Source organism: Pimephales promelas, chromosome 2, assembly GCF_988280905.1.
Source record: "Pimephales promelas chromosome 2, fPimPro1.hap1.1, whole genome shotgun sequence".
In the NCBI taxonomy this organism is placed as follows: domain Eukaryota; kingdom Metazoa; phylum Chordata; class Actinopteri; order Cypriniformes; family Leuciscidae; genus Pimephales; species Pimephales promelas.
This window is the reverse complement of record NC_142770.1, coordinates 11,618,586-11,630,620: the sequence shown is the minus strand read 5'-3', so window position 1 is coordinate 11,630,620 and position 12,035 is coordinate 11,618,586. Positions and strand designations below refer to the sequence as shown.

The 12,035-nt window shown below is 36.9% G+C and overlaps 1 protein-coding gene across 5 annotated transcripts in view; it reads right to left on the bottom strand.

Annotated features, from left to right (window-relative positions):
- Window positions 1-12,035, bottom strand: part of gatad2ab (GATA zinc finger domain containing 2Ab) — a 31,428-nt gene that overhangs the window by 6,902 nt on the left and 12,491 nt on the right. For 4 of the 5 annotated variants that reach the window (XM_039682299.2, XM_039682300.2, XM_039682301.2 and 1 more), the window contains 5 exons: window positions 5,702-5,960; window positions 642-771; window positions 406-534; window positions 229-300; window positions 31-141 (listed from right to left, as the gene is read on the bottom strand). In XM_039682299.2, coding sequence (XP_039538233.2) covers window positions 31-141; window positions 229-300; window positions 406-534; window positions 642-771; window positions 5,702-5,960 — 701 coding nt within the window. Of the gene's footprint in view, window positions 1-30; window positions 142-228; window positions 301-405; window positions 535-641; window positions 772-5,701; window positions 5,961-7,575; window positions 7,732-12,035 lie in introns of those variants that run through there. The other variant, XM_039682302.2, reaches the window with a different exon arrangement.

Sequence of the window (12,035 nt, the reverse complement as noted above, 5' to 3'; positions counted from 1 at the left end):
TTTAGCTGAGACAGCAAAGACCATGCATACCTGTGAGCCTCTGACTAAGGGTGGCATGACTACGGAGCCGTGCTTGGAGACCTGCGCTCCACCTCGAACCAGAGGAGGAGGAATGACTGTCCCTGAGTTTCGGTTGGAGACCTGAAATCAACCCACGTATTTAAGTCTCAATAGCTCATCACGGTTTAACTCGTAAAAACATGTCCTGTGTGACTGAACGGCACTGACCTGAAGGGGTCCTTTAGTGGATGAGATGCTGCCCCTGACGAGAGGTGGAGGAGCAGCCACAGAATTGGTTGACTGCAAAACAGAAAGGTCAGTTTTATACCTCAAACAACTGGATTTGAATTTGACATTATTTGTTGTTGTGTTATGTTCATCTTACGTTTCTTTTGAACCCGTTACCTTTTGCACAACGTCTTTTTGTGTCTGACTCTGCCGGAGTTTCTTCAGCAGGACGAGTTTGGCCTCCTGCAGACGGAGCTCTTCTTGCAGCTGCTTTATGATGTGCTCCCGTTCTGCCGGGCTGCTTTTCTGCACGTGCCATGAAGAGGGAAAATCATGTTCGCAAGTGAACGGGGCGTTTAAAGCATGAAGTCTGTGTGCAAAACTTGATAAGGCGTGTCAAAAAGACACGTTACCATTAGCATCTCGGTATCCGTCTTCTTAAAACTGTAGCTGACCCCATTCATACAAGGACTTGAGGGCTCATTGTCTGACAAAACAATGACATCATCATCTGGCGTCGAAGGTCGCTCTTTCTTTATGTCGCTGAGAGAGACAAGACGAGAAAACAAGAGTCAGGGCTGAAAACATGATGTTAAATACCTGAATATTCAGAGCAGACTTCATCCCACAATGCAATACACTTATTTGCTCATACTTACCAAAGAGTTTTACAAAAAGTGGATTAAATAGGCAAAATATTGTCTTTATTATTTTGTAATCAAAACTACTAAATATTTTATATATTTTATTTAATAATAATAACAATGATTATTATTATCATTATTATATAAAATAAAGGAAATATTTTGCATTTATAATCCATATATCATTATAATCATTTTAAGTTTATCATTATTTCTTTCCTCCAAATATTTTCTTTATTTTATATCATAAAAAAACTAACAATGCTTATTGTTACGCAAAATAAAAGGAAATATTTATTATTATTTTAATCATTTTATGTTTGTTATTATTTTTCTTTATTCATTATTTCTGATTGTATTTTTTATTTATTTATTTTCAGCGACAGCCAACATGCTGATTTACATCATGACAATGTAGTCGTGCAACTGTTTAGCATCGTTTGATTATTTACAATAGACTTTATTTACATATTATAAAGCCAAGTATGAAGTATATACTACACTAACGGCCCACTGCTCCTCACCTAAAGCTGCATTTCCTTCACTGCCCACTAGATGTCGTCCTACGATCTCCGTTTGCACGTTTGGTAAAAAAAAAAAAAAAAACACTTAAAAAGAAATGCTCTCCAAGGAAGCGGCGAGAGAAGTTTTCCAAGGCCTCTTAACGTGAAAATTAAACATTTTCAACGGTTCGATTAAACGAAAGCTGCTCCGAGTTCAAATCAGCCATAAGAAGCAATGGTGTCACGTTGATGACTTGTAAGGACAGTAGAGCTGTACACAGAGTAGGTCTACGGCCCCTCCTGAGGGACGACGGAGGAGGGGGATGGGATGGGATGGCTAGCGTCCAGGCTATTGTGTGTACTCCGTCCTCAACTTTCACTGCAGACAGGGTGCTCGCATATCAACAAAGACACCCTCTTTCATGCCTCTGCTCCGACCGCTGATAGGAAATCTGCTGCTTATAGGATAAGGGTCAAATACTAAACATATCGCAACAACACACTCGTCAATAGTGGAATTGGCTTCTTGGCAGGAAACTGTAGGGTAGCAGCTACATTTTCTGAAGACAACAAGTTAACGTTTGCACGCTGACAATGCTAGAGTGTTCTAGGCTGTTGTTGGGCCTTTGTTAGGGTTTCCTGAATGGACGCATACTGGTCTAAAGAGCTTATTCCCCCAAGTCATTCTGGTCCCTAAATATGCTTTAAGTTCCTTTATACCGAATTTTGTTAGTGCATTTTATCACTCGCTGACCCCTGAAGTAATAGTGTGCAAAAACACCCTCACATGTTTGCATGCTGATGTGATGCTAATGTGTTGTTTCATGATATAGTGGCTTTAAGGGCGTTGTTGGGGTTTTCTGAGTGGATGCATACTAGTCTGAGACTAAAAAGTCATTCTGGTCCTTAGATATGGTTGAAGTTCTTTAGTACTTACTTTTCGGTGCATTTGATCACCCTCTAAGCTCAAATGTGCGATTCCAATTGCCTCAAAAAGTTGGGATAGTAAAGTATTCATCGTAAACACACTTCCAGAATCTTGCCAGGTACATTTTCATGCGTACTGTAAAATCAGACATACTTGTTTTGTCACGTATGTATCTAGTAAAGAAGTATGCGATTTCAGATGCCTTTCTTCCCAAGTCTCCCGTAGTGATTGTCCACTAAGCCAAAAATCAGATTCCCTCAAAGTAACGGCACACAAAAAGCTGCACAATTTGACAGATCATTAATTTCTCAACAAGTGTGGCAACAGTAGTAAACGTTCCTAAAGTACGGCCCATTCAAGTAAAAAGGACAGGAGGAAACATAACACATCTAGGGGCAGAACTTCAGTTTCCTTAAAAGAAAACCGACCAATTAAATCCATCCGTCAAAACACGACATGCCCAAGTTTACTGGAACCACTGAGGTTCTTCATGGGAGTTGACAACCAAAACTTGACTAGAAGTGACTTCATATCACTTCCTGTGCATTAACCAGCATCAACAAGATCACGTGATGCAAGAATTTTCCTCTGGTCACATGACTCACACCCTCCTCCCTTTTCTTTAACTGTTCCTGGCAGTGTGGAAACCATGGCAACGGCCGGTTCAAACCAGTTTGTGACATAGGCCTCCTTTTGCAAAGTCAGTCAGGGTTCAGGTACGACGGGGGAAAGTGCTTCGGACTGCTGCTGCTTTCTTTTTTTGAAGTGGGGCAGCGTGCCACCCGAGGGAAGACCGGCGTGCTGAGCAAGCACGTACTCGAGTGTGGTCTTTGGGAAGAGTTGAGCATATGACGGTCGTGTTTGTGGAGTGTGACATCTTTCAACTCAACTTTCAGCCCCTCCCCCATCCCACATGGCATCAGGCCACCTCCTTTGTCTTTTATCACGAGCTCGACTCTGCTTCATCACGACTTCTGTTTGCTTTTTACATTAATCATGCGGTCACAAACAAATAGGAATTGCCTTTAGTTTATCATGATATTTTAACAGATTAATAACCAAAACAAACTTTGAGACCAACTATCAAGATGCATTTTTTGCCATTTGGAATATTTTTTAGCATTTCAAGATCTTTATTGCTATTATTTATGGATTCAACCAAGGAACCAATGATAAAAACCTATAAGAATAGCTTTGCAATTACCATGTAATGGGCCTGGCCAGTTTTATTCAGAAAAACGCAAGACTATCTTTTTTGCTACTATCAATACGATAAAAAAAAATGGACAGGAACAGGAAAAAACTGCATGCAAATAAAGGAGTAGTTCACTTTTAAAAAAACTTTATGTGATAATCTAAAAGAAATTAAGGTTTTTGATGAAAACTCTGTATAAATGGACTTCACTGGGAACCAAACGTTTCAAGGTCCAAATGAGAGTTTCAGTGCAGCTTCAAAGGGCTTTAAACAACACCAGATGATGAGTAAGGGTCTTATCTAGGACCCCTTCGAGTCATGATTTGAAAAAAGATTTGTTCATTTTGATGAACAAGTTCGAACAGGAGAGTCGCGAACGCTAAGGTGAGCATTTGTGCTTATAAAACTTAAACTTTATTTATTTTTTAAATAACGGATCGTTTCGCTAGATAAGACCCTTATTCATCGTCTGGTGTCGTTTAAAGCTGCAGTGAAACTCTCTTTTGAATCTTGAATCGTTTGGTTCCCATTGAAGTGCATTATATGGAGAAAATCCTGGAATGTTTTCATCAAAAACCTTAATTTCTTTTCGACTGAGGAAAGAAGACGTGGACATCTTGGATGACATGGGGGTGAGTAAATTATCAACAAAAGTTTTTTTTATAAGTGAACTACTCCTTTAATAGTAAAACTTCATTCATAGTGCAGTTCAAGTTGTTAACCTTAATTTTTTGGTATACTAATAACTTAATTCAAGTTGTACAATTCAACATTATTTCATGCATTATGAATGAACAAATTAAAAATAATAAATTGTTATATATTACATAATAACACACAAGATCACATGATCCTTTAGAAATCATTCTAATATGCTGATTTGAAGTTCAGTTATTCTCAATACTGGAAAGAGTTGTGCTGCTTAATATTTACTTGGAACCAACAATCCTTTTTTCAGGATTCATTAATAAATAAAAAATGTCAAAGAATTTATTTCTAATAGAAATCTTTTATAACAATATAAATCTTTTCAAATTTATAACCACTTCTGTCAATTTAACATCCTTGCTAAATAAAAGTATTACTTGTTACAAAATAATTTTATATTTATCTTTCTTTTACTTTTATTTTTTTTTTTACTTTTTGTTCAAAAAATCCTGAAAAAAGTATCACAGGTTATAAAAAAATAAAATATTAAGCAGCACAACTGATTCCAACTTCGATGAACCCAAAGGATCATGTGACACTGGAATAATGATGCTAAAAATTTAGCTTTGCAATCAGAGGAATAACTTGCATTTTAAAGTATATTAATATGGAAAACCATTATTTTAAATTGTAATAATATTTTAAAATATTACTGTTTTTACTGTATTTTTGATCAAATAAATGAAGCCTTGATGAGCAGAAGAGACTTTCAAAAACAATAAAAATAGTAATAAGGTACACATACATTCATTTTTTTGAGAATGATTTCTGAAGGATCATGTGACACTGAAGACTGGAGCAATGATGCTGAAAATTCAGCTTTGATCACAGGAATAAATTACATTTTAAAATATATTCAAATATAATTTTACTTTAGGTAGTGTTTATTATTTAACTAGACTAATAAATTCTGCAAAAGTTGTTAATTCAAAAAAAAATTTAATTAACAAATGTTATTTAATTGAACCTTGCTATAAAATGGTACCATTTTAATATTCAAACGTTCTCCCATTTGGTCTGCATCACTTAACTTCATTGAAAAATCAAGTAAAAAAGTTATTACACATGCTTTATTGCATGGTTTCCCACTTTATACATCCCAAGTTGTTATTTTTCAATGTTAGACCAAATTTGTGGAATTCGAGTTAAACTCGAATTGTACGCATGGTAAAAACAAGGCCTTAAAACCAGCAAAGCAAAAGCGGCACCAGACTGAACTCGGGCCGTTCTCTTTTGCATCTACTTGATACCTTGTTTACTTTGCATTTAGCAGCTTTATATTCAGAACTACAAGCAGGAAGTCTCAGCGGAGCAGCCTGAGGTTAAGAGCCCTCGGCACAAACACAAAAGAGAAATGGCAGGACCGAGATCACGCTAATTCTCCAGTTCACAGGTCACGACTACCTACGATCAGCTTTGGTGTTAGCAGCTTTGCTACTTCATTAAAGGAGTTGTGGGAATAAAAATACACTCTTATGTTGGACCTGTGGTCTACCTCTTAGATGTGCTCATGTCCACAGGCTCGTCGCTGGTCTGTACCTCCACCTTGATGGTGGCCTTGACCTCCCCAGACCGCAGGATGTTAGCCACCTTGTTGGCCTGTTCACTTTTGGTCTTCAGTCCATCTACAGCTCCCAGTTCGCCTCTCTCCAGTTTGACTTTTTTCAAGTCGGCCTCCGAAGCAGGGGCATCTCGCTCCAGAGCCCGCTTCTGACTACGAGTCTGACGCACCGCCTCTTCAGACATCTTCTCGCCTGTAAAACAGCATCAGAGTCAAGCATATTAGGTCAGATAGACAGTTATATTATATAGTGTCATTTTGTCTTAATGCACTCATAATATGCCTATTTTTACACAATATTTGGTCAATTCACAATTATGCTTTTTTTTTTTTACAATATTGATAAGGAAATGATAATATCTATGTAAACTGATAATAGATAAAATATCTATGGAACTGAATCGTCTGATGCCAATAAATACAATGACTAAAACAATATCAATATACATGTATTACATGATTCATGATTTTCCCATTTGTTGAGATTGAACAATAAATATTGTGTGATATAGTGTGATGCCAAACACATTTCAGTGCATGTGAAGTACGATGTTTCATGTCGATATTAATACGTGAGTGACGTACAAAGCCTAGTTTACATAATAAATAAGTTTAGCATTCAAACACATCACGAATGTAAGCATTAGGATCTGTGCTGAATGAGAGGGGCTACATGGTTTCAGTTTTACTTTAAATGAATTAGTTTTGGCTTATAGCCACTTATATTTTTCATTCTTGTTTTGTTCTGAATACCACTAAATTTAAAGGATTTTTTGTGGAGTAAAAATAGCCTTTCACAATGTTTATAAAGTTTGAAAACATTTAGCTTTATTTACCAGTATTTTACATTATTTCTGAAGGAAATGATAAAATGTGACATAAATATGACTGCTTAATCCACCCCACCCCCCCACAATTTTCTGTGTATCGTATTTGAAAAGAATACTTTAAAAATGACTTAAACTACTTTTTAAACCATTAAATAGGGATGCCCCATTATTAACATTTTTACCAATAACGATAACCAATAATTCTTTATATTTGAAAGTCGACAACTGATATATTGCCCGATAAATCCTAATTTATTCATTTTAGAGAGCCTGATTAAAAACGAATGTCTCACCATTAAAAGCCATGACCTAAATCACAATGATGATCTCATTATAATTGTATGTAGCCTCTATGACAGACTTGTGTTGCCCTTTTCCTTTTTGAAATGATTTTAATCATATTTCAAGCAATTCAAAACCATCGTGGTGAACAGTGAGCATCTGAAGCGTCTCAGCCGAGGGAAATAATCCATTATTAATCGGCTTTAATATATCAGCCAAATGTTCTTCCCGGGCTGATCGATAACATTAAAAATGAACACGTATCAACCGATACCGATATGGTGGCCGATATATCGTGCATCCCTACCATTTAACATAGTATTAATTGGTATAAATTCATACTGTTGTTGGTTAACGGTTGACCAGTTAATCATGAGCGTTAACTAACTTTAAACTATTACTTGCATTTGACATTGAGTGTTTCCTTGTTAATCAGAACAGATCTGCACCCCTATATGATGATGTTTGTACCTGAGCAAGACAACTCAAACAACAGTTTTTAAAGTGGCACAAAGAGAGACCACAGAAGCAAAGCCCACAAACAGGAAAGACAATCGCACCAAGCAGAAGCCTGAATTGTGCCAGGTTGAATTGTGGGGTTTGAACATGCATTCAAACCCCAACAGCCACTTTACAGAAAGCTAATCCATCATTTGGGCACACGGAGGCACATACGAAACGTGCCGACCGACCTACCTGTCTTACATATGATATCAGCCATCTGATAGCAAGACAGCTGACTCAACACCCAGGCCTGCTCTCATCTGCCATGACATCACTAGGGCTCCACATGACCCTTCCCAAGATTCCATGGGACACATAAAGCATTTCCCCTGAAAACCAGTCTGAACCGGTTGGTGGACGCAGCCGAGAGACTGAAGCAGGTTTTTAACCCCTTGAGAGACTGACTGGCAGTGAATGCGGCCACACAGACGCAGGAGTTTTGCCAGTGGGGGGAAGGGCCGCACGCATTCCAAAACACAAGTCTTTCAGAGATGAGGAGGAAGTGTCCGCCCCTTTGTTGCTCGCCAAATAACAACCGCCACAGTGGTCTCGACAATAAAGGTAGTCAACAAACCAAACGACTTTAAGAGCACATTTGATCATGTTGATCCAAGCAAGCTTATGCAAACTGTAGGGCTTGATAATCTTAATTCTTGAAATTGAAAGAGTTTCGCTGTCTCGTGATCCACGACTTTCACATTTGTTTGTGGTTTAGAGATGACACTCACAAGTTATAGGTGATGAAATATTTTAGAGTAGAAACGTATATATTCATAATTTACTGGTACTTATTCCTAGGCTTTATTAGGCCTGGAAACCACCATTTCTAAGATCCTGAAGAACATCAAAGCTAAGGATGTAACAAAAAAAAAAAACTCATTTTGAGTTTGTAAAAACTCATTTGATGCATCAACTTTAACATCATGAATTGCTTGAGAATAATCCAATCATAAAAATGCTAATAAAAGTAAATGATTCTTTTCTTACAACACTATGGTGGTCTTGAGTCTAACTTGCTAAAAACGAATTAAATAACTGACAGTAAAGATATTTATACTGTTACTTTAAATAAATGCAGTTCTTTTGAACTCTCTATTTATTAAATAATCTTAAAATAAAATGTGTCAAAGTTTCCAAAAAATATTAAGCAGCACATCTGTTTTAACATTAATAATAACAAAAAAATTCTTGAGCATCAAATCAACCTGAATGATTTCTGAAGGATCGTGTGACATTGAAGAAATGATGCTAAAAATTCAGCTTTGATCACAGGAATAAATTACATTTTAAAATATATTGAAATAGGAAAAAAAATGGTAATAATATTTCACAGTATTATTGTTTGTACTGTATTTTTGATCAAATAAATGTAATAAAATCCTGGTGAGCAGAAGAGAAATTATATTACAACCGTATTACAACTGTACTGTTTCCCATCAAGTTATACTGTCTGAAAGTGATACTGGCGAAAGTTATAGAATAAGTTAAAGAATACTAAATTATCTTGATTTGAATCAATTCCCTGTCTTCTGAAAGATCCACAGTAACGTTTAAATTAGCCTCCGGGCAATTTATATTTTGTTTATTTATATATATATATATATTTTTTTTTTTATTTTTTTTTTTGTGGGGTCATAGATATAATCGTCCATGTAAATGAACACTGGACAGGGCCCTTAAAAGTAGGTCACCAAACCTGTCAATGCACTGTCAGTTAAAAATGCAGTCAGCCGAGACCATTGCACAATCATGTCCATCGGTAAGAAAATCATTAGCTTAAAGAAGTCTTTGCTGTACATACACATATAACAGTAAAAAGACTTTTAAAAGAACATAGTAAATCCCAAAAGATCTCCAACTAAGACAAAGTGAAGCTTAAAAAAAAAGCATTTCACCACTTAATGTCACACTGAGAACCGGACTGCTATGTTTTCATACTGAGCGACCAGTTGAGTCATACACAAGCCACTTGTTCTGATTAGGAAATGGATGCTTGCCGCTAAAGCTGCAGACACGTGGCGTGCGCAGCCTCATGGGAAGCGGATGGCATCATATATGCAACACTTGCGCCTCTATGAAGTGTCCAAACCCTTTTTTAAAAAGAATCGAAGGTTGTTAAACCATACACGTTTTCCTCACTTTCATATAACCGAAGCTTAAAACGGACCACAGTGTGACGCAAGACAGGAAGCTTAATATTTTAATAACAACAAACAGTATGCAGAGGATTATTTATACATCAGTGTTTGGGTTTTACTAATAGGATTGAGACGTCACGTCATGTAAACCACCTGCCACATTAAGGTTGAACATTTATTTGTTTACTAACAATTACACTGAGGAAATACTCAAATCTCGGAGACGTCTGCATTTGATAAAGCATAAACAGCACGACAGGGGTGTATTGGATTGTCTTGAGCTGTGTGAAAAACATGTCTGTTCATGCCACGCCACGACGTGCTGGGAGCGCGGTGACTATCCTCATGGGGCCTTCTGAAGAAGAGTCGTCTGATGTAATGACGGCCCTTAGGGCGCAGGCCGAGCAAGACAATAGAAGGCATCGCCAGTGCTATACAACAACACAGCATGGCGGCAACACAACCCAAACTGGATTGGTGAATTCAGCTGGCCAACTATAAGGACGACACGCTGGCCCAGGGCAGGAGAGACGAAATCGTCACTTGACCTTCTGCAAGTGTAAACGTTTGATTTTCTGTGACAAATTCTACTAGTGGACCTTATTAAACTTGTCATCTAGAGGTAAAATTATTAAGCTGGTTGACGTCACATGAATGACCTGTAATAGCATCAATAAGAATGTGCTAAAATATATAAATAATTCAAATAAAATTATTTTAAAATAATAAATAAATACATTTAAAGAAAAATATATTCTTTGTAAAGAATGAATGAAGCATATGCGAAAAAAAATTATCAAAAAATATTTTATATAAAATAGAGCCCGACTGAAAAAGGATTTTGAAGGCCGATACCGATACAAATATTTTTTGGCTTTAAAAAATCCGATATATCGGCCGATATATATATTTTTTTTCAGAAACACGCAACAAAACATTAACAGATTTCCCTAACATAGTTATTCATGAGTTTTAACTAAAATAATATGATTTTAAAGCATTTTAAAAAGAAACTTGTTTGGTCACAACAGAACAGAGGAACATCAAAATATATTAAAGTTCTGATAAATAAAATAATAATTAGTCCCAACATTGCCTTTTAATCTACCTTATAATTACGATGTCAGGTTAGCTAGTCTATGATGAGCCATAATTTAGCAATAGATTGACATACTGCAAATTGTAAAACATACATTTTCAATTTAACAGGCCAAGGAGATATGATTGAAGCGTGTTTGTCCGTTTTTATTTTATTTTTGGAATATTCATTTATCGGCCATTATAACTGCCGACACCGATAGTTTGGAAAATGTCTAATATCGGCCGATAAATCGGTCTGGCTCTAGTAAAAAACCTATAGGCCTGATTTCAGAGACAGGGCTTAGATTAAGTCAGGATTAGGCAGTTCAATTAGGACATGGCTTTTATAAACGTACCTTAGAAGAAAAAAAACTTTATTGGTGTTCATCTTGAGACAAACTCACATATTTTAAGATATGTCAGTGCAAGGTGCTTTCAGTTACAGCAACTCAAACATAAATTTTAGTCTGAGACCGTGTATATGACGTATGTGTGTGTTGCCAAACAAGCTAAAAACTACTGTTAATAAATCCTTACCAAATTACTACTAATCGAGTATTAAATCAAGTTTAATGATCCTTGAATATCCAAATTATCCCCACTCGGTCAACTTTACTGTGGTAAACGCTGCACAATGGCAAGTGGAAATACTGGTTTAATTCAGACATATGTTTGAAACAGAAACTTATTCAGAAGAAGAAGTGGAAGAGTGAATTATACAGGCTCGTCTACTAGTCAACAAATCAGAATGGTGATGTGTTTTTTGTGTTGCTCTCAACAAAGTCAGACACATAACGTAATTGACTTGACTACGTTCTCAAACAGCTAATAACGTGTTGCTAATTTTCCACAAATCATGTTCTTGTTTGCCATTTCAGAGTAAAGGCCCGTACACACCGGGACGCATATCAGCACGCGTTATTCGTCAGTGTTTTTCCAACACATTTTTTGTGTTCGCACCCAAGCGATTTTCGCTGACGATGAGCCGAGTGAACATGCAAATTCATTCCCTGACATTAGATGGCGCTAATTTGCTCTGCAATACCACTCCATAACAGTTCTCTTTTATCAAGATGTTTGTAGTCTCTGTCGCATTTGTCATATAGTTCGCCGTTGCATAGGCTATGTGTGCTCGGCAAGACAGTTTTGTGTTTGAGTGCCCCCAAGTTGTGTTTTACGGTAACTTCAGAAGCTTCAAACACGTGAGCAAAAGCGCCAATCTCATTGGTCTCATTGGTTTTTGATGCGACGCGTCAAACTAAAAAAATAAACCTGAGGCGGTTTTAAAAAAATTACGCTTTTACGCATGGCGATGTGAACACTCACATTGGCGCCCTTTGTTTAGTCACGAGGCGCTAAACGTCGGTGAATAACGCGTGCGAAATTTGTCCCGGTGCAAAACGGAAACCTTTTGCTACGTTTGCACCTCCCATC